Source organism: Saccostrea cucullata, unplaced genomic scaffold (genome assembly GCF_032062105.1).
Source record: "Saccostrea cucullata isolate Sc308-1 unplaced genomic scaffold, CSIRO_AGI_Scuc_v1 ctg2088, whole genome shotgun sequence".
Taxonomy (NCBI): domain Eukaryota; kingdom Metazoa; phylum Mollusca; class Bivalvia; order Ostreida; family Ostreidae; genus Saccostrea; species Saccostrea cuccullata.
The window spans coordinates 22966-46902 of record NW_026920228.1 but is presented as its reverse complement, the minus strand read 5'-3'; the positions used below and the strand labels follow the sequence as shown (position 1 = coordinate 46902).

The following is a 23937-nucleotide window of genomic DNA, read 5'->3' as shown; positions in this document are numbered from 1 at the left end:
AGTCCATTCATAACGGTCATTAAGTACTTCTTTCAACATCAGTTTCCTGGTTTTCTTCTCATCACCTATGATCTGCAATATTCATACAAAATATATGATGTCAGAATTATAATGCTTGAATATAACTTAGAAATCTGAAAGATCAGTCAATGTCCTTTAATATACCAATATCAATAATTACTTTCCATGACCATGATACATATGATTTCAGCATTTAATGTATCTCTTTAATATAAATGCTTTTTGATAAATGAAAAAAAAATAACATAATATAAATAATGTTTTCAGCCTTATTATGTCATTGAGAATATATTACTACATGTATCTCATACCAAGAACCCTGCTTTAAGTTTGATTAGTTTGAGAGAAAACATACCCTTTATAATAACAAAAATATTAGGGAGAGATTTTTTTTTTAAATTTTGATATTCAACCTAGAAATTGGTTGAAGATCATTGCAGACCCTCCACCCCATTGCACAAAAGCTAGATTACACCAGGGGAGAAATATACTCTGGACTACGATTTTAAACAAAGATATACAGTAGATTTTGATACTGACCTTTGACCTAGAAAATTAGTCCAAGGTCACTCTTCATCCTCTATCCACAGGCTCTCTGTAGTTTAAGTTTGAGAGAGAAATATGCACAGAACAAGTGATTTCAGATGAAGTGATGGGTAGACACTGTCTTAGGGCATCCAAGAATAGGACCTAAAAATAATGCAATATATATGTATTACAGTATATATACACATGTACTAGTATGTTAATGATTTATCATATGCTGCATTGGACACATATGATTTTATTATGGTTTAAGTATACATGTATCTTATGAGTAATTTTATACAGGTATTGCATGTACGCTCAGTTTATTTAAGAAATAAATAACAAGTTTTTAAACTTCAATGGGAGAGATACCACAAATGTATATATTAACAAGTAATTTAATTTTTTTTTTACATATATTGAATAACATTATTTACATCCATTCATCATGTTCATGAATTGGCTGATCAAAATTCAGTCAGTTTTAGATCTATATGATATACCATAAAGGACTTTCACATTTACAAAAGTTATCCCCCTTCGCAGGGTCGATCTGGGGTCAACCCGCTTAAGACGCTGTTTTCCCTCTTTAACCGTATCAACTTTGAGGGACAATATCTTGGAAATAAAATCTGTATGAACATATTCATTATGATTTTCATGTTGCCCCCGTACTCTGGCAATACACATCGTAACTGTCCAATATTTTTGAAGATTGAAAATATTAACAAGTAACTTACAAAGGACATTGTGGAGGAAATGAGCGATACGCCGACAATTGGAGAAAACTCTTAAGAATGTGAAACTCGTCTATTGGTGATGACAATTCCTGTTTTAATGTCACTGAAAAATTAAGAGACATTAAAAATTTAAGCCCTATTGTCATACACGCATGCAGTTTTTTCATCCATATAACCTTTTAGTATCATAAAATTTACCAAAATTTAATACTTCAAATAATTTTATTGAATATCTATAAAATAAAGGAAACTCTAAAAACTTAGTGACTTGCAGAAATTATTCCTTGGAGAGAAAAAAATCTATCATATTTCATATAAATATGTGCATAATGAGCCTTTTTTATTCATTTAGAACATATGGTATGTGCCTCACTTCCCCAAGAAATTTTCAAAGACAATGGACTATCTGTAAGCAGAAATCATTGCTGTTTACTTACATTGGAAAAGTTTATGAAAATAATTAATTTCCTATTTTTTTTTATTTTAAATAATGCTAATTAAAATAATTTAATCTATTAAAAATAATCTAACTGACTGTAAAATAACATTTTTCATAATCTTAATCTATGGGCAGATCACTCTAACTTCATAAAACTACCTGATATTAAAGTAGAACTCTTTAGTGTGCAGCTTTTAGAGCTTCCTTGAAGTAATCAAAATACTGACCAGCAAGAAATCAGTTAATAAGCATTTCCTTTTTTTCATTCAAATTTTTGGAGAGATCTCAGAGTTTTTTCCTGTTCAATTCAGGTTCAAGACGACAAAGTTTAATTGAAGTGTATGTATTAGAGAACTGATTGTTTGTCAATCATAGCAATACACACATAACATGGAGGGGGCAAATTGTTTCAGCCCTAGCTTTTACATAAAACTTCTTGTAGCTCACAGTTCAGTATTTAAATAAAATTTAGAATCTTTTCTTTTTCAGGCAATTGTCATATACATACTAATCATGAATGAATTACCACTTACCAAATGATCACATCCTGAATCATCATACATTTTCTATGATTTTATCTCACTGGTTTTCTTTTAAAGTCACACAGTTTTCTTCTCTCTGAAATGATAAATCATGTCTAGGTACTATTGCATTCTAATTTAAACTAATTATGTAATAGCATTAGCAACAACCGGGATGGAAGAAAAAATAACCAGAAGTCTCTGTTGAGACTGTAGCTCTACTGGTTTGTACTTATCAAAAACTGATGCACAGAATTATGTATCTTAGTATAGTCTACTTGTGTGCCAAGTTATATTGAAATCAGACTAAAATTTAAGGAGGAGTAGTGTTTGCAGACAGATGGACAGACAGACAGACAGACGGACGGACGCCGGACGCATTACTATCGCATAAGCTCTTCTGGTCTCTGACCAGTAGAGCTAAAAACAAGATGCGCTTGAGAAACACAGCAACAAAGTTTGAAAATGCAATTTTTTTTAGCATACAGGTCACAGTCAAGATCACATAATCATTGTCCTTGTTGCCATTTGAAAGCACTTCATTAGTGGAGTATGCATACTAAATATGAAGCCACTATCTCATATAGTTCTAAAGTTATGGTGAAGGTTTAAGTTGACAACAGACACTCAGACAGACACACAGATATACAATTATGGCAAAAGTTTGAACATTATAACTTGGTATACACACAGCCACTTCGAGGTATCAAGGGTAAAATTCACAGCACAGCGGGACTGCATTTTGACTTCGAGGGATCAAGGGTTTCGAGAGATCAGGAGTTCGAGAAATCAAGAGCAAATCTGCTTAGTTATATAGTGGAAAAAATCGGGACCAGAGGCTCACTTCAAGCGATCAAGAACTTCCGAGAAATCGAAGTTCAAGCCATCAAGAGTTACCCGTATGTACAGATAAAAGTAGCATTTTATTATTTGCAATTTTGACCTAATGACAGCTAAATTTGCTCAGTAAGACAATACCGTGTACATGTACATGTATGTAAGTAGTTTTATTGTGCATGATTATTTACTTATTTTCTTGATCTTCTCAACTTGAAGTGTTCTGTATTTTATTACCAAGTTTGTAATAAACATAATGAAACATACCCTTTTCCACATCACATCCTGTATCAGACCTTCGACCAATATCAGCCCTAGGGCCTCTGTCCCTCTGGCTGATATTGGTGTCTCGGGCTAGGATGTGATATGGAAAAGAGTATGTATTATTCGCTATACATTGACCTACTCAGGTCAATAATTGTGAAAAAACTGATAATTCAAGCTGATGATTCATTTGCATTTCTTGACATACTATCAATATTAATTCACTATTAGGCTTTTCTTTTTTTACATCTTCATCTCAACAGGTTAGACATTACAAAAAAAAATCTTTTGAGCAGTAAACTATTTCAATAAACAATAAAACAAACCTAATCTCTTCAGAAAAGTGGACAGGCTTTCACCTACATTCACTTTTTTATGTATATTTTTCCTCCATATCGTCGTCATGCATATGATTAAGGGTTATGCTATATTCGCTACAATCTATTCCAACTGTTCTGATGAGGATATCCTTCATGAATAATCGGATAAGCTGAGATTGAAGACACTTTTTGTAAAAATATCGATGCTTTTATCAAAGTTTTGAACAAAAAATATTTAATTTATACTTTGCCATAAGTCGTAAGTTCCAAAAAACAAGAGTTGGCTATCCGAAAAGTCAGAAAACACATGTATTCAAAACCGGATGTTCTACAGTCTGAATTTAACTACGAAACCATGCTCGGTGAAACTATTATCATCCGGATAATTTGAGCGGGGTTATAATATTTTTTTTAATTCCGAAAAGTATTCATTTATATAAAGAGAGAGAACATACATATGGAGCATACATTTTAATAAACATGATAAAAGGCGAAACGTTGCCATTTTACAACATACAGCATGCACATGCACGGTGCCTTTGGGGCCTCCATAATCTAAGTTATGCTATATCACTGTCTCAATTTTTTTTTTATCTCTCTCTCTCTTTCTCTCTGCAATATATACACTTAACAATTTAAAACTTAGGTATCCAACTTTTCAAAATGGCGTCATAACAAAAGTTGCCTCCGATAGGCCTAGTGAAGATTTTTTGTTGCCAAATATTACAACTATTTACCGTAAAAAGTTAACAAAAATATACGTACACTAATCCTTCATCGTTGGCCATTGCATTTATCACAGTCTTAAAGACACTGGGTGGTGAAACCATCTTAACTTTTCACATTTACCAGCTGCTTACACCTTCTTCTTCGTCCTTCTCGATCCTCCAAAAATGGCGCCTCGGGAAATTGACCAATGAAATAAAGCGCCTACAGAGCGATGCAGGATGGGAAATATAAACTGTTTACATTCACTATGATTAAGTGTGATTATGAGACCTTATATTAGAATTAAATTAAGTTTTCCCCTTTTCATGGAATAAAAAGAGGGGCTCCTAAATATTTTTGCCGATATGATGTGTAGGCCTTGTATATTTAGGAAAAAAACGGTTAAATACATGAGGCAAGAGCAGAAAAAAAAATGTTTCTTGCTTGACACCTCAACTTATTTGCCTTCGGGATATGGGTTTCGGGGCTTGGTTGTTGGTAGTGGCCGTCCTTGCTGAAATTAAGTAAACCCCCCTCTCCCCGCTTCTTTTAACTGTTACATGCATGATTATGAATTTATAATGTCACACCAAAAGATGTTAAATTTTTAAAAGCACATTTTTTTTATTGTAAACTTTCCACAGGAATCCTAAAAGGCATGAAAACGAGCTACAATTATAATATGATTATCAAGAACAGTTTTTTTTTATTTCAATAGTGATGATTGAAAAGTTCGGTGATTAATAATTCATTGCTAATAAATTGTTGTTTTTTTTTTTTTTGTGTGGGGGGGGGGGGGATTAAATTACTAATTGAACTCCCTCCTTTTCGGGGTTTAATTAGATTTTGAGCCTGCTATCAATATTACTGGTGGACCTGCTAGACTTTTCTCTAATTGCTACATGTACATTAATTGTACTTTAAACTCCTTGGCCTTTAGCTAATAAATTTCCCACATCATTTTAACACGTAAAATTGTTAAATGAATCAGAATGTTAAAAACCCTTTTCTTAGGAGAGTTATATCTCTAGGTGGAACAAAACTAACATCTTATCAAAGGCAGGAAAATATAACAGTATTTTAATTCAGTATTTTAGTCGTAATTGGTATAAGTGAAGTCATGGGAAAGATTATGTCGAAAGTCATATACTCGTTGATGTGCAGGGCTGTACTTATGCATACAGCTTTAGCTGGTCCCGCCCTGTATTTCTTTATTTTTTTTTTTTCGTTAAGAAATCTGGTAAAATAAAATCTCGGTTAGTTTATTACTCTAACGGAAATTACTTTCCTACAGGCCTGAAGATCGAGTCTATTAGCCACGCAAGTTTTTTTTTTTTTTTTTTAAAAGAGTAGCATGTCGGCAAATAAAAATAAAGTAGTGTACAACATAGATAAAGAAATGTTTGTTGAAGTATTGACAAACTTCATACCTTTATAGAATGAAATCAACAAAAACTGCACAAAAATACAATCGTGACAATTATACAATGAATTAATTATACAATTACATGTAATTCTTTTAATAGATTGCCTTAGCATGCACTACTTTAAAAGCCATTGTTCTTAAGGAAAACAAAATCATGTAAGATATGATAGACTTTTCTTTATCTAGAGCAATGGCCTTTGGAGAAAAAAAATGGCTGAAAATTTTAAAGTTTGTTAAATATAATGTATGTGCATTTAGGACCCTACATTGTAATTTCATGCGAAAAGTGCAGGCGTTTACTACACGGGGATCTGCGTACATATTTAAACAAAAAAGGAAAGAAAAAAAAAAACGTTTTATGTGATGAATTATATTATAAACATTTCTCTAATAAATGTCTTTGTAGTACGTTAGATTACAAATTTCACACAAAAACCCATCAACAATATTAAATACAGTTTTGATTTCACATTGATCTATTAACGTCATTCTGATTTAATATAATTATACACGACGAGAATTAAGATCTATTCAATACCTATAGAAAATTATTTAATTTCTAAAGAGGATAGTTTTATTTTAAATCAGTAATGAAAATTGAAATAAAAATTCTAAATAGTTTGTTCTTTCATTGAACTTCTTAAATGTAGGTTATTTTATAAATATGTTCTCTTGTATAACTTTATTTATGGAATATACAATTTTTTAAATGATAAAAGAAACACGAATCATCATCTTAATTTAAAAGAATTTTCGGTCGGAGACTGTGTGTGTACATGCTCGACAACAGCCCATTGTTCCCTTTAGGTACAAAACCGTCTCAATTCACATAGAATATACAAAAAATACACAGTGACAGGTGTCTTCGCGGCACGTGTCTCCACCTGAAATGGCACGTGAGGACAGGTGTCCCTAAATACACAGGCCGGCCATAGTGACTTTTTCAAAAGCGTTTTTTAGGGGGGGGGGGGGGGCTTCTCAAGGAAAAAATGAAAAGCAACCCACCCACCCCCAATAATAAAAATAATAATTTAATAAATTAAAAAAAAAACAATATTCACTATTAATAGTAAAATACTAGTATGATAATACTCAACCCCCAGCCAATTCGATGAATGATTCTTATCTGACCAATTTATTTTAATATATTAATTCATATTAAAACAAAATCTTTATCACTTTCTAAACTTGTATTTAAAAACTTGAAACACTAAAAATGTAATTTTGACAAACCAACTGAAGTATTTTTTTCCTGACGGATTACCCCGGTATATAAGAAATGCCAACCTCTGGTATCTAACACAAATGCCTGGTAAGGTACCTTGATGTCTTGTGAATACATGTAATTATGTAAAAATAATTCTTCAATGTCAATTGCAAAATATTGGAAAAAAAATTAATTATTTTATTGAGGAACGTCTCACCTGTCCTTAATCAGTAATCGTAACTTTACATATTTCTTTATTTACTTTTTAATCGATCTTTTTAGTAAACCTTTTCTGTAAATAATTTCATTAAATGTACCCTTCCTTAGCTCTTCCATTTTTTCAAAGGAACATTCATCATAGACAACTTCAAGAAAGTGGGATCGGAAATGATTGATTTTTACATAACTGCATGCACTTACTTTTTTCTATTCCACTTCACGCATTCTATACGAGTTTACCAAAACTTATGTGATAAATCAAATTTAAAATTAAATTAAATTAAATAAAATTCAGTTAGATAAAATTAAATTAAAATTGAATTGCGTTCAAGGTGCTGAAATATTAAATTTTGTCACACAGAAATACACATCTAGTTATTTTAACTGTTTGAAGTTAATAATTTTGATACAGCATGTAAACACTTTTGAAATATTTCTATAACTGGTAAAATATGGTAACATAATTAAATATTTAACTTTTTGTAAAATAAAAGGTAGGTGGGTTAGTATTGAGATATACTTTCAAAGTTTCCCTGCCTGGGAAACATGCGGAAAACAACACATTGGTGGCTTCCATGTCGGGAATCTGTATGGAAACCACTGAGGCATGTTTACATGGTTTCCTATCTTGGGAAACTTACGGGAAACCACAGGTTGGTTGTTTCCATATCAGGAATCTACATGGAAACCACCGGGGCATGTTTCCATGGTTTCCTATCTTGGGAAACTTACGGGAAACCACAGGTTGAATGTTTCCATGTCGGGAATCTATGTGGAAACCACCGGGGTATGTTTCCATGGTTTCCTATCTTGGGAAACTTACCACAGGTTGATTGTTTCCATGAAACCACAGGTTGATTGTTTCCATGTCGGGAATCTATGTGGAAACCACTATGTGGTTTCCATAAAATGGAAACTATATGGAAACTACTGATGTCACGATTCACGGGTTTCCAAATTTGGGAAACCTGGCTTTTCATCCTGTGATGCACGTTTCCGAATGTAAATTAAAGATTTTAACCCATATTAACTGTTTCCATTTAGAGTGGTCTGGTATATTACTCTTTTTTTATCAATTCAAATATTCTTAGCATTTTAAAAGGCCAAATTTTATTAAACATGTTATTTACATGATTTTTTTTCTATGAAAAATAATAATGTTTTCCTGCTTTATTGTTGAGTTTGAACATTTTTCCTGGGGGTAAATGCCACATATCATATAGTGAAAATTAAATAGATAAGCTCAATATGAACACCTTTATACAATATATTTATGCGCCCGAATCGAAAGATCCGATGCGTATATTGTTTTTTTCCTCTCTGTCTGTCTGTCTGTTTGTCTGTTTGTCTGCAAACTTTAACCATGAATAAAAGAGACTTCATATTTGGTATGCATACTCCACTAATTTAGCTCTTTTAAATGACACCAACGTCAATTACCTTGTGATCTTGACTGTGTCCTATATGCTAAAAATAGCTTTTTGAACCTTCACCATAACTTTTGAACCATGAGATATAGAGACTTCATATTTCGTATGCATACCTCACTAATCAAGTTCTTTCAAATGATACCAAGATCAATGACCTTGTGACCTTGACTGTGTCCTATATGCTAAAAATATTGGTTTTTTAACTTTGTTGCCGCTGGGCGCATAGTGTTTCACAAACACATCTTGTTTTCTCAATGTCCAAAAAACTTTTTGCACTGGTGTAGAGAGGGTCCTTAAACTTTGCGATCGGTTATCAATGCAAGGAGCTAGGTTCACTTTATGCATAAAATGACCCTGTACTTATATCAATTAATTAACTACGACCCTCTTTACCAAAATAAAGTTGACACTTAGTGCTTTCATTTCCTTTGATAAAATTTCTTTTTGAAAATCCAGATATTGGAACACAGGGTTTGAGAAATTGTAATGTTCTTGAAATTTGCAGAAAACATACGTATTTGACTACCTTCAGCAAAGAATTAAAATATGAGCACATCCCACGATCCAAAATATAATACAAGGGTTTTTTTTTTTTGGTTTTTTTTTTTTGATCTTCAGAAACAGATCTTTCATTATGTGTTTGCATATTTTGGATCGGAGGTTGTGCTCTATATATTTTCTAATTTATTTTCTGCCATCTTTCTGAACAACTTGTATTTATAAAGGTATGCAGATAAATATCCTGGGTCAAATAATTACAGGCACTACATAACAATATGATTCAAGAGATACGTCACCCCACAGCCGGTGATATACGCCTTCCAGATAGGATTTGTTCTTTTTTTTATTTAAACTTGCTATTTAAATAAGAAAGGACTTTTGGTGATTTATTATTTAATCTCTTAAAAGATAACCTTTGCATTTGGTAATTTGAAAAAAAATAAAATGACTTTCGAATTGGTTAAAGAGTTGTAATTATACAGATCTTACAGTTGTGTTGCTATGTTTAAAAATCGATCACTATTTTGTATCACATTATTCCAATAATTTTCACGTTTATCTAGTACTTGAAATATGACATAGATAACGAACAAAAATTAAACTAAAAGATTTTGAATCGATACAAATCAGGAGCAGAGCGGACCTCAAAATATATTAGAGATGGGATCAGGTGCCATAGAGAAATAACAAACCACGTTGACCGATCACACCCGCTGTGTGCTCCTTCTCTTGATCCGGCAAACGAAAAAAAATCCGTATGGTGGGAAATTCTTTATATAAATAATGGCTTAACAATTTGTACATATAGTATATATTAAAAACATCAGTTAGCTGTTACTGTAATGATTGACCCTAGGTCCACACATTGCACAATTTTTGAAAAGGCACCATAGCTTATCAAAAATGTTTGATTAATATCAAGGAACAGATTTCATACAATTAATTCATTTTCATTATATAAGTAGAGCCCCCTCCATGGTACACCTGACCCAGGGGCCTTGAAATTCAGAATTCTGGAAGAAGGGCCCATGCTCATCATAACCATATAGGTAGTTCATCTGCTTATTACCCAGAAGCAGAGAAGATTTTCAAAGATTTAATGTATTTTCACTACATAATTAATCGATAGAGCCCCGACCTAACACCAGAACTCCTAACCCTGGAGCCATAAAATTCACAATTTTGGTAGAGGCACTCTTGGTTATCATAACTATGTACTTAGTTAGTTCATTCAATACCCAGAAGAGGAGAAGAAGATTTTCAAAGAATTAATGCATTTTTACTATATAATCAATAGAGCCCCACCCTTACACCAGAACCGCTGACTCTGGGGCCATAAAATTCACAATTTTGGTAGGGGCAATCTTGCTCATCATAACTATGTACTTAGTTATAATAATTGTATTTAATACCTAGAAGCATAGAAGAAGATTTTCAAAAAAATAATGCATTTTCACTATATAATCTATATAGCCCCGCCCAAGCACTAGAACCACTGACCCTGGGGCCATGAATTTCACAATTTTGGCAGAGGACTCAATGCTGATTACATTCATGCCAACAGTTTGACTGCTTGATGTCCAGGAGTAAAGAAGAAGATTTTTAAAGATTTCATTAATTTTAGGATAGTTCTTTAACTTGACCAGCTTTTGACTATTCTGTAATCTTGAAAATTAATTGCGCATTCAGACTTCTTTTTACAGCTGGCTTGCTTCTCTGTATAGTGTACCTTTGTGATTAAGTTTCAGCAGTAAGGTAACTTTACTATATCTACATTGAAACACATTTATATGAAGCCATAACCTACGCCGACGTCATTACCGCAACAAGATTTGTCACTTTAAAGCTGAAGAATTGCTTTAAATATTTAAAATCGTGTACTCACATTGATATATTACAATGGCACACTCAACTATATAGACTATATTTTGATATGAAATGAACAAATCTTTCCGTTTAAATGTTCGTTAAGTGATCAGTTTCTTATTAATTTCGATTTACTGACATTTATTTATATTTTTTTAAACCAAATGTTAGCCTCATAATGCTGATTATCATATTGAAATGTTCATATGGATGTAAGATATGTGTTTGGTTTTTGATATATAAGCAATACTTACAATAAAAGGTTGATTTCGATATAATTCATGATCGTTGTGGTGATGGCTTTGTGCTGTGGCAATGACACCATGTTTTGGTAATGACAGTAAATAAGAACACAGTACAATGGTAGTGTTTAAACAGACATGTTTAATGAAATAAATCATTAAAACGCCAATAGAGATGATAACAACATTTCTTGCTAAAAGAACAGAGAAAAAATCATAATAAACGTCTAAACAATTAAACTACATATTAAACAAATTAAGTTTGACGTTACTCAACCATTGCCAAGATTACAGTTATAATGCCTGTGCAACATATTCCCATTCTGACTTAGAGAGCTAAAAATGCCTTGAACCGACACTAGCTGGTTGTTTGATAAACAAAATTATATCCTTATGGTCATACCAAAGCAGATCCTCGATCATTGGCCAAAAAATCTGTTAAGACCAATTCTATGCATAACCTTAACGTGTACATCAGTTGCGTCTATATTCTGTACAACACCGGGATACGGCAGCCCATCATAGCGAACGACACACCACTTTCCAAGTTTACTTTCGTCCAAGCATTGCTCAACTTCATGATGCTTATCAGATGATTTGAGTGCTGTCGATCTATCAGATGATTCGAGTGCTTTTGATGATCCTCCTTCGAAAGTAAACACTCTCAGGTCAAAACAGCTACATGGTTGGTCTAAGCATAAACCCTTACCCGTAAAGACCTCAGCCTGTTAGTCTGAACCTAAAAGTACATTGTGTAAATATTTATCAATAAACTATTTAAAATTTTTGTTCTGTTTTGTTGTCTTTTTCTTCAACTATTCATGAATTACACCAAATTAACATTTCCAAAGAAAATGCTTCTGTTATACTTTTTGTTGAATGGTTTATTTAGCTTCCTGAAATAACTTTAAGGTCCCTTATAATATATTAGGTCATTTATGTTCAGATGCATTTACTGGATAATAAAAAAAAAACCGAAGCTGAATAGAGCTTACCTCCTCGAACCAATCTTATTACATGTGCATTTTTAAAAATTTTTGTTTCGCTCACATACCTGATGTAGTTTCATTGTTCCTTGAATTGCTGTTAAGTCTGACGGTATACATTTTTCAACATTCTTGATATTGTTTTCGTCAAGATACAACCCCACCTTCAATTTCTGTAGAGCAGAGTACATGGACTTGGCATCTACTATGCTACCTCCATTTGCAACAGAGGAATCCGCAGCCCTTTTTATTGCCCCTCCTATACCATCAGCTGGTCCTTTGCCGTGACCGGCTTCCAAAAAGTTCCACGACCCTGACTTGAATCCATTTTCCAGATAAAGAGTGCAAAATAAATAAAAGTTCTGTTTACAGCGATACTGTGTAGTAGGCCAATCGCTAATGAAATGAACTGTGTCAGTCTGGGGGTTCATTTGCAAAACGCTGTTTAATACTGGCTTAAGATGAGCCCAAATGGCAGCCGGGCCATGCTTATTGTGAACAGACATGGTACAGAACGAAAACATTACATCGTTGCTATTATACACAACACCTGTGTGAAGTGTGACCTGAGTCTGACTGTCTCCAACGTGGACGCTCTGAATTTCTCTATCATATTTACAATTATAATTTTCGGAAAAGTCCAAGTGAATGGCAACTTCGTTTTCTTTCATATTCTCTCTTAGTCGTCTGAGAGTTTTATACTGGTGTCCTACATTATATATGTGGCGGCAAATTTTTGACATGTTTTCATTAAAGTCCTGAAGCAATGACAGCACTGAACCACTCTCTTCTTGTCGCACAGTCATTGACACTGTGGAAATATTTTCTTCTCCGTTGTCTTCTTTTTTAATTTTTTCTATGCGCCGTGTTGTCCATTTTCAAACCTGGATCATGATCTTTTAATGGAACCTATAGCCGAGCGCATATTTCACATTCTCTGTACATGCACTTTTGTTTATCTTCACTGCAGCAAATTTTAGATGTGAGAATGTTAATATCTTGTGTGGATAAAATTTTCAAATCGTTTAGCTTGTCTATCTGGTACTGCATGTTTGCACATTTAATGAAAAGGCATGTTTCTCTGCATTTTTGCTTGACAATCCAAAACGGTTTTAACTTGCAGAAGAAGGAGTATGACAGGGAATTTTGTCGATTCTCGCTGTTGAACTTTACATGTAAATTCACCAAACTGTCACTAAGATACCTTTTCTGCTTTTTCATTTTGTGGCGAGTTATGGTTTCTTTCTTGACAGTTGTCGTGCGACTATTATCGTCTCGCTGCAAAAATACCTTCACGTACATTCTTAGCTCTTCCATACGGCGATTTCTCTGTACTTTTCTTTATAGTCTATTTCTTCTCGTATCTTCCTACATCAATCAAATGCCAATTGCTTGAAAGCAAACTTTTTCAAGCGGTACTTCCGAAGAAGTTTTGACGATACCACGTTTGCTATGATCCGTCGATATCTCTGCTTTTGTGAGTTTTTGTATTTTTCTTTTATGCTATTTACTACAGTGTGATGAAATAGAAGAGTACGTCTAACTTCTTCTGTAACATTTTGTTCCCCTAAAAGTTGATCAGTTTTAGATCTTGGAGAATCTGTGCCTCTTGGGGAATGATTTTTCTTCATTCTTTGTAATCTTTTCTTATACTTTTTCAACCCTCCTCTCCACCGAAGGGAGTTTTACTTTCTTCTGTTTGATTTCTCGATATGCTTTGGCTCTATCTTTTCGCACCTTTTTCCTTTCTCTTGTGCTTGTGTCTGGTCTCCTTTCCATCGTTCCTATAGGGAAATTTGGAGGTGTCCGTGCGATCGACTGCGTCTAATATGATTTTATCTTTCATTCTCTTGTTTCTTTGATTCTTCCTCCATGATTTTCTTGTAGCCCTCTTTTCTCTTTCAGACGTATCTTCAATTCCTTTTATGTCGCCTTTGTTTTTTCTTTTTCTGTATCTTTCTCTTTCTTTTTTCAAAGTACGTTTTGCGAAGAGAAAATCAAGAACATTCTTGAAGATACCGAATGTTCATTAATGACAATAAATAAAATTAATGTACGACTTATAGTTACAATAAAAATGATTAATTTTTTATATAAGTCTTATCTCGACATTGCCAGCTTCTTCTGCATTCTAATGGAGATGGGTAAGTTGACAACGTCATACAAATATGTGCTTGCGTCACAGTGAACATCACACATCTCTATTGAAATCAGTATCACGTTGCGGAAATGACAAAAACATTCGGGACAGAATTATATTGAGTTTAATTTTGAAATTAAAGAAATGTGAACGTTTTTGTTTATTTATGGATGAAATTTATTTCCTCGGAAAATAAGTTGGTAAAAAAAATAGGGACTTTTTTTTATTTTTTATCATCTGAATGACTTGTACTTCTTTAGAAATATAAAAGGGACATGGATATTATTAAGAAGTTCTCATTTTCATGTCGCCTAATGTAGATGAATTTTACTTCAAATAGATAATCAGCGATACTTTATTATAAAAAGAAGGTTTATTTTGTCCATGAACAAGAGCAATGCCTAAATAATTTTCAGGAATTCCGGACATGGTTTTCCGTTGTAGTTAAAGAATTGCCCTTTAGTGGTCTTTGCCCCACCCCTCAGGCCCCAGGGTGGCGGGGACCATAAAATTCACAATTTTTGTTTCCCTTTACCCATAAATGCTGTATACTAAATTTGGTTGAAATTGGTTCAGTGGTTTCAGAGAAGAAGCTGAAAATGTTCAAATGTTAACACATGACACACGACCGACGACGACGGACGAAAACAGATAGCAATATAGGTCACCTAAGTGACTCAGGTGAACTAATAAGAATAGTTACATGTAGGCCTACTTCAATTACTATAGTAAATAAAGAACAAACTTTAATCTACCAAGCTTCCCAAAGATATATTGTTTGTTATATGCTCCCCTTGTTCACACACGTTCTTTAACTAAGCTTAGACCTTTCCGAACTTTCATAGACTTATGAAGATGAAAATATTTTATTTCATTAAGTAATGAAGTTACATGAATATTCATTCAATAGATGTATTATATGAAGAATAAGGATATGAAAAATAACTGCATATGAAAATTAATTTAGAAAATAAAATTATATAGAATTTATAATATGACAATCACATATATTATTATAATATATATTTCTTAACTCCACTACATCGTTTTTTAATGTCAAATGTCAAGTTCAACTTTATTTTTTCGTCATAACAGTTTTGTATTGTTTTGTAAAATAAGGATCATTCTTTTTCTCATCTCCGAAAATAAAATGCTTCTCCATTTGTGGGGAGTACTTCAGAGCCGGAGCTGACTTTCCATACACTGCTGCTACCTCCCGGAGAAAGTGGGGGGCGTTCCCACAGCACAACCCCACATACTGGACACCTAAGGCCTTGCACTGTTCCGCGAACGTCCGAATTTCCTCGCGAGTACAATAACAAGAAGAAAGATCCAGAGGAAATGCCATTTTCTCTACAAATCAGAAAAGAAAGCTTTTTCAATTTGCTGTAGGACAGGAAGACTCTTTTTTTCTCTTTAATGTTGAAATATTTCCAAAAGCTTTTAGGATATATTTTACTTTAATCCCTTCCCATTTCTTAGCTGCAGATCTGTAGCGTTATGGTTTTATATACTTGTCTTTGACCATAACGCCACAGATCCCGTAATGCAAAAAAGGTGCAATTTACGGCGCAATATTTTTTGCGCACTTTTGGGGAGAATTTCTCCACTTTCCAGCATCGGTCAATTAACTACCTTTCACTTCCTATTTCTAGGCGCATTATTTAACTAATCTATATATTTTATCCATCTACCTACCCTTTATAGTCGTCTCTACAAGTGATATGCTCGCTTGATTAAAATTATATGTTAGGTTCACTTCAATTCATTTTATTGCCTGTAGAGACAACTATAAATGGTTGGGAGGTGGATAAAATATACATATTGGCTACAGAATGTGTCTAGAATTAGGGAGTGAAAGGTAGTTGATTGACCAATGCTAGAAAGTGGAGAAATTCTCCCCAATAGTGCGCAAAAAATATTGCGCCGTAAATTCCCCTTTTTTGCATTACGGGATCTGTAGCGTTATGGTCAAAGACAAATATTTAAAACCATAGCGCTGCAGATCAGCTGCAGATCTGCAGCTACCCATTTCTGTGAAGCTATCAAATCAATGTATGTGTATAATTAGCGTTTAATGATAAGCTTAATGAAGATACATACATGTACACTGTTAAATCAACTGCAGATACACAACACCATACATTTTGTACAATACAATATTAAATATTTTTATTATGCCCCGTAAACGAAGTTTCAGGGGTATATAGTTTTTGTCGTGTCCGTCCGAGTGTCTGTCTGTCTGTCTGTCTGTTTGTCTGTTTGTCCGCAAAAACTTTAACCTTGCCCAACTTCTGATTTAGTGGAGCCATGACTTTCATATTTCACAAGTGTATTCCTTGTGACAAGATCTTTCTTTGGGTACCACCAAATTTGACCTTTTGACCTTGACCTTGGAGTTTGATCCACTTTCACATGAAAATTTTAAACTTTTACTTTGGCCATATCTTTTGAACAATATATATCAGGACATTTATACTTTACATATGTATTCTTTGTTAAAAGACCTTTCATTGGATACCAACAATCTTGACCCTTTGACCTTGACCTTGTAGATTTCCGTACTTGTGAAAAAAACTTTAACCTTGGCCATAACTTTTGAACGGTAAGGGATAGGGCTTTCATACTTCAAATATGTATTCCTTGTGAGAAGACCTGTAATTGGATACCAAGAACTTTGACCCTTTGACCTTTGAGTTTCACCTACTTTTAAAAAGCAAACCTTGACCATAATTTTTACAGGGTTAGGGCTAGTGCTTTCATACTTTACATATTTAATTCTTGTGACAAGACCTTTCATTTGATAACAAGAACTTTGACCCTTTGACTTTGACATTGGAGTTTGGCCCATTTTTAATATTTTTTAACTTTGGCCATAACTTTTGAATGGTTAGGGCTAGGGCTTCCATACTCTACGTAAGTATTCTATGTAGCAAGACCTTTCATTGGATACCAATTACCTTGAACTTTTGATCTTGACCTTGGAGATTTTTGTACTTATTGCAAAAACTTTAACATTGGCCTACTTTCATTTTTCACAATTGTTTGTCCAGTGAGAATACCCTACTTTTGGTACCAATTAATCAAAATTGCATTTAAGAAAAGTTTAATCTTTGCTTTGTTGCCATACGGGGGCATCAGTGTTTCACAAACACACCTTGTTAAAATCTATTTTAATGTGTACAGTATTGATATATTTAAAAAAATATTTTGAAATGTTATTCTATCTTGTTTAACTGGTGATTCAGATATCCGGATGCTTCACATATCCGGACAAATTGACTGGGAACCAAAGAGTCCGGATAAATGAGGGTCCACTGTATATTGAATATTTAAAAAAATATATTTTAACGGTTCACCTGTTCCTGGCACTGTCAAAGAGAAAAACGTCACTTGGTTCTGATTGGTTCTGTAAGGAACAGGCAGCGCTGCGATTGGTCCCTGCAAATTAGGAAAATACTAACAAATACTGAGTTATTCAATTATAATTTTTTGATATTTAATACAGGCTCGATCTATAGGATACTAAACAGAATAAACATATTTCAGTTTTAAACATCTGAACTAGAAAACGATTATTCTAGTTTGAATGTAATTGATGAAAGTCTGACAATATACAAATTGGTGTAAATGAATGATAAAAGGAAAAATGGAATCCGAAGATATGAATAAAATTCTTACTTTACAAGCCTTTTGAATAAGTGTCAGCGGCTCAATTATTGTTTCTGGACCCCGCCCACAATTAACACCTACTACGTCAGCCCCGGCCTCCTCCAATCGTCTGCAGGCTTCGTCCACAGGTATCCCGTCAATCATTACTGTCGTCATAGGGACCGACAACGTTATCACAGAAGGTAATCCTGCGAAATCAAACAGTTCAAAATATGTCGGCATGTTCACTTTTTTTATGTAAGAAATCGATATGAATAAATATTCCTTCTAAAAACAATTATCAGAAATTGTAATGCGCAAAAGCTAAAAATGTGACTTAATTAATTAAAGTCACAGACTGTAAAATACCTTTTAAATAAGTTATTTGATTAAAATCAGATCCCTTGAGCCCATTCCATAGATCGCAAAACACAAGCGGATCAAAGAATTTGATTTTAATCAGATTAATAGTCAATAATATCAAAAAGATTTCCCTAAATATTATTGCAGAGGTGTCAGAAAGAGGCCTTGTAAGGAAGATTTTTTTACATTACATGTACGTGTACCAAGCTCCTTCAGAAGTTATCGGTGAAAAGTGTTAAATTTGCTTGATATATCAGTAGTTATCAACTGGAATCGACTGCGACCAGTCACTTAAAAATTACCATATATACCTTTTCCATATTGTTTGATGCATTCCAAAGCAAGCATAGCTTCTCCAAATTCACTAAATGTCTCAGCAACGATAAAATCCGCATGTCCTTCCACCGCCCATTCTATTTGTTCCTGTATAAAAAGGTTTAAAATTGGATGTAAAGGCACTATAAGCGAATGAATTTTGCGACGGACAAATAATCTAGATAACAAAACAATTATTTCACGAGGGACTAGAAAAGAAATGTGGACTGGGGCTATGGTTTGGATCTCAACCTAATTCAGTTCAAATTCGGTCAGTCAATCCGGTCAGTTTGGCACCTAATTTAAATGTTAAAATGATTCTAGACCGTTATACAATAAAATAAAAATGATTTTTGGATTTACTACTTTCCTAATATAGAGAATTTACACTTACCTGCCTTTCATCGCGAACATTAAATATTGATGTAAATCCTAGATGGAAGCGTGATAATCGGCTTTCAGTACTTTTAGTACTTTGATTTTTATCTTATTCCCTATAGAAAAAATTCATATCAGTTTAAGAGGAAAAGATTTTTAACATTTTTCTACTTGAAATACTAAGTATTGTTTCTCTTACCTTAAACATATCTCTTGTATCCTGTATTGCCTGTTCGTCTCCTTTTTTGTAAATGGTGGAGTTACAGATGTTTCCTGCCATCAATGTACCTGTGTTGTCTGCAACTTCCCGCGCTATTTGTAAAGCCTTCATATTCATAGCTTTTAAGTCCGACTCTCTATTAACCAGCTTTAGTTTTTGACGATGGGCGTAATACTGCAAAGAATCAAGATTATTTTTATGGTTTCCTAATTAAGTAGTTTTTATGAAACAAAAAGTCAGCAAAGGGGCTTTATCTGTCTCTGATTATAAAAGCCAAACATAGGCACTTGTTTTGGTAATAAATGGAGCAAGTACAAGATCTTAATGCAGCCTCCCATGTACGAATGTCTCTAGTCATTCCAAAAAAGAACATGTTGCTAAAATGCTAGGATTATTTTGCATACAAAGAATAGAGCAGGTTTGAATCTTTTTAATGCAATGAGAATGAAACTAGGATCAGATTAAAAAAAATAGGGACATGATGTGTTAAGATACATAAAAGTTATCGTGACCTCTGTTTAGGTCAATTGAATTGACATTCAGTGACAGTGATGTGCCATTAGTGATCGTCCAAATTCAAAATGGCCGTCGTAGTAACGAGACGCTTAGGAAAATAAAACACAGAAATAAAATTCAAAAATGTTGTATATGTATATTTTCCCTAAATAAGGGAAGGTACGTATAATACATATAAAAATATATGTTATATTTGGACTGATGGAACAAGGCTTACTTAACAAAGACTTATCTTGGCCTTAATATAAAAATTACCGTAAAAGCGAGAACAACGTCGCTACCAGCATGAACATATTCTTCGTGTAAGGATTTGACAAGCTCCGGATGATCGAGCACGACTTCCGGTACAAAACTTCCGGATTTCAAATAACCACGTCTTTCAAATTCAAATATATATCCCTCTGCCACAATGAGGCTCTCACCATCCTTCAACCTCTCCCGTAAACCTGTTGAAACAAGATGTGTTTGTGAAACACTGATGCCCCCGTATGGCAACATAGGGAAGGTTAAGCTTTCTCAAATGCAGGTCAAATATGGTCTTACCTAAAGTAAGGCCTTTTCACAAGAAATACAAATGTGAAATATAAAACCCTAGCACCACCTGTTCAAAGGTTATGACCAAGGTTAACGTTTTTAAATGTAGGACAAACTCCAGGGTCAAGGTCAAAAGGTCAAGGTTGTTGGTTTCTAAAGAAAGGCCTTGTCTCAAAAATTACATATGGGAAGTATGAAAGCTCTAGCTACTGGTAAAAAGTTATGGCCAAGGTTAAAGTTTGTAAAAAATAGGTGAAAATGCAAGGTCAAGTTCATAGGGTCAAAGTTGTTGATATCCAATCAAAGATCTTCTCACAAGGATTACATATGTGAAGTATGAAAGCCCTAGCCTTTACCGTTCAAAAGTTATGGCCATAGTTAAAGTTTTTTCATAAGTGCGGATATCTCCAAGGTCAAAAGGTTAAAATTGTTGGTTTCAAATGAAAGGTCCTGCCACAAGAATTGATAATTGAAACATGAAATTTCTAGTATCTACCCTTTAAAAATTAGGGCCAAAGTAAAAATTCTTTTGTGTTAAAATGGGTCAAAGGGTCAAGGTTTTCGATATCAAATGAAAGGTCTTGTCACAAGAATTAAATATATGAAGTATGAATGGCCTTGTCCTAACCCTTCAAAAACTATGGTCAAGGTTGTATTTTAAAAGTAGGTCAAACTCCGAGGTCAAAGGGTCAAAGTTCTTTAAATCCAATGAAGGGTCTTTTCACAAGAATTACATATGTGAAGTATGAAAGCCCTAGATCTTACCGTTCAAAAGTTATGGCCAAGGTTAAAGGTTTTTTTATAAGTACGGAAATCTCAAAGGTCAAGGTCAGAAGGCCAATGTTGTTTGTACTCAATGAAAGGTCTTGCCACAAAGAATACATATATGAAGTATGTAAGTCCTGGTATATACTGTAAAAAAGATATGGCCAAAGTGAAAGTTTGGAATTTTTGTGTAAAATGGGTCAAACTCCAAGTTCAAAAGGTCAAATTTGGTGGTACTCAAAGAAAGGTCTTGTCACTAGGAATACACATGTGAAATATGAAAGTCATAGCTCCATTAAATCAAAAGTTATGGGCAAGGTTAAAGTTTTTGCGGACAAACAGACAAACAGACAGCTAGACAGACGGATGGACACGACAAAAACTATAAACCCCCGAAACTTCGTTTACGGGGGCATAAAACATTATGAGAGAATGCAAGTTCTCTGTTTTAAAATCTAAGGGAATATATAATTCAGTAGTGTATATTGCACTGATCGATTATTTGTGACGGCTAAATGTATTTTTGCTTATTTTCGTTTTATTTTGTCATTAAAAGTCTTATCCTAAATTATGATTTACCTACCTTTTGTGGACATTTTCACTCCGTTTTGAAGCGCAGAATGATTTAGATAAGTGTTTTGTGTTATGGAGCGTAACTTATGTCGAAATAACCCAGTTTTTCAACCTTTTTGCTTTCAGTAATACAGATTTGCAAAAATATTAAGTAGATCACATGATTGTTTTTTAAGGTTGAAGAGGAATATGATAAGAATGAATGTAAAATTTGATATTGCTCTTTACAGAGAAAGATAGGATCAAGAAAAAGGTATGTTTATTACCCTGCGCCACGAACAATATGTACGGTACAGTTCCGTGATTCCGTTTATAATATGGTTCTAGCCTCCAAATTTAATGATCTTGGATCGAGTTACGGTATCTCACCGTATCTGATAACGTGGCGTTCATAACGTGTAATATTTACATTTTCAATGTCTTCGTCCGAGATAAAATTACAAAAAGTAAAAATATTTTATTTCTACATAAATCTACTAGTTCATCGATAGGCGCGGTTTTTAAAAAAGTCACGTACGGAGCGGGACAAATAGAGACTGAAGCGGGGCTTGTATCACGTGAATTTGCAGATTCAAGAGCATCTAAATTTAAGGAATAACTGTCAGACGTTTTGGTTTCATGACGATGATCAATCAATTGGCTTGCGTGATAATGTTATGTATATAAGCAAAATATCAAGCAAGCCACTCTCTTGATCACATCGTGACACAAAAAATTAAACAGTTGTTCCTCTTACTTCGCTCTTGTAAAATGAAATACATTTCGAATTCTAAATCCTCTTAATTGAAGGCCATTGCAATTAAGTTGATTCGAGGTTTTTCATCGATTTCTGAAAGGCTTTAAATTTTAGTCTGCCATGGCCACCTTACTTAGCCAGGTACAGGTTGCTCTGAATAAATATTTATAGATAATGTTTCCAACGTCCCAGATTTTAACCAGGATCTATCGTATCTTTTTTGAAATGGGGTCAAGAGTTGAAGGTTATTCTATTGATTCATACACATTTCGGAAATATGTTAATATGTACATTCCTTTTTTTCATTAAATACAAATAATATGCTATATTTACAACATGATATATTTTTAGTTTTTTTTAAACCATGCTTAAAGTTTGATAAATGAGTGTCCCACCCTAATATCACAACCCCTCACATATGGTGCCGATACTTTCAAAATTTAGATAGAAGCTTTCTTCCTAATCATAACTACAATGTAGGTGCTTCTCAGTGGTACAGTGTATGTCTGCTTGGTATGCAGGAGCTAAAAAATGAAAAATATTAATGATTTTCACAGGCCCGGGTTTAAACTGAGGGATCCCTTGGCCCATTGACCAAGAATTTCTCGAATTTAGTAAAGTAAACAGTGCTTATCATTGTTACAGAATATGACGTACATGTAGTTTGCCTGTTAGAGGCCCAAGAGCAGAAAAGTCTTTTTTAAAAGAATTAATCTATTTATTACAAGATCAATAGTTCCTCGCTCTAACATTGGAACCCTAGACTCAGGAACCATGAATTTCATATTCAGCTTTGGAAGAGCTGCCGTCTTCATCATTGACTGTACACTAGTACCCAGGATCGAACTTCTTTTAATACCATTTTTTTTACAAACACTACCACTTACCCTTTTTTATACAAAATTTTATTCACAAATAAGTGAATAGGATTGGGCTGAAGGCAAAGCCTATTTAAGCCCTCTTTTTTGACCTAAACTGCAACATACCTCTTGCGAGGGGGGAAGATAAACCTACGCCCCAATACTCAATGCCTATATTATATCTACTAGTATCTTTGCAGAAAAGGGGAGCCCCCCCTTCCCGGTTCCGACGCCTCTGGTCTGTTCCAAGGACCAAAACTCTTACAATTTGGGAAGACACGCCAAGCATTGCTTATCATAACCATGTACTTAATTTGTCTGTAAAATGTGAAAAATATAAAATACATATTTGTAGAAAAAATACCGTGTTCATAGGAAAATAAGGGGGCTGCCAAAAAGATACTTTTTTTGTTTGGATAACTACTCCTTAGTTTCCAAGATAAAGGTGTTCAGGTGCACATACCGGTATATCAGAACTCTGCATATTGTTTGGATACTGAATTCTTGTTTCTCCATGAGATCACACATCCATTGGATACTATACCATATTTCACCATCAGTTCTTTATTGCAGAGACAAACATGGAGTACGTGTACTATCGCGCAAGAATATGACACACAACCAAAACGCA

At 33.9% G+C, this 23937-nt stretch overlaps 1 protein-coding gene and 1 long non-coding RNA gene across 2 annotated transcripts; both read right to left on the bottom strand.

The window, feature by feature from the left end:
• Positions 1-1310: 1310 nt before the first annotated feature.
• On the bottom strand, positions 1311-4685 carry LOC134245309 (uncharacterized). Its single transcript, XR_009987379.1, has 3 exons — positions 4436-4685; positions 2262-2346; positions 1311-1392 (listed from the first exon to the last, which is right to left on the bottom strand). It is a non-coding gene; the product is annotated as an uncharacterized LOC134245309 (long non-coding RNA).
• A 10723-nt stretch (positions 4686-15408) lies between these two features.
• Positions 15409-21817, bottom strand: LOC134245300 (betaine--homocysteine S-methyltransferase 1-like). The gene is made up of 7 exons (XM_062727612.1): positions 21721-21817; positions 20094-20284; positions 19302-19496; positions 18721-18832; positions 18077-18255; positions 17755-17836; positions 15409-15748 (listed from the first exon to the last, which is right to left on the bottom strand). The coding sequence occupies exons 1-7, from the start codon at positions 21731-21733 to the stop codon at positions 15471-15473; spliced, it is 1050 nt and encodes a 349-aa protein (XP_062583596.1). The 5' UTR covers positions 21734-21817; the 3' UTR covers positions 15409-15470.
• Between the last annotated feature and the right edge of the window lie 2120 nt (positions 21818-23937).

What these genes read in the sequence shown, in the direction of transcription:
- LOC134245300 (XM_062727612.1), bottom strand. An exon ending in ATACAAGAGATATGTTTAAG is followed by an intron (nt 18,833 to 19,301) that starts GTAAGAGAAACA and finishes CTTTTTATACAG; the next exon opens with GAACAAATAGAATGGGCGGT. An exon ending in TTATTCAAAAGGCTTGTAAA is followed by an intron (nt 17,837 to 18,076) that starts GTAAGAATTTTA and finishes CCTAATTTGCAG; the next exon opens with GGACCAATCGCAGCGCTGCC.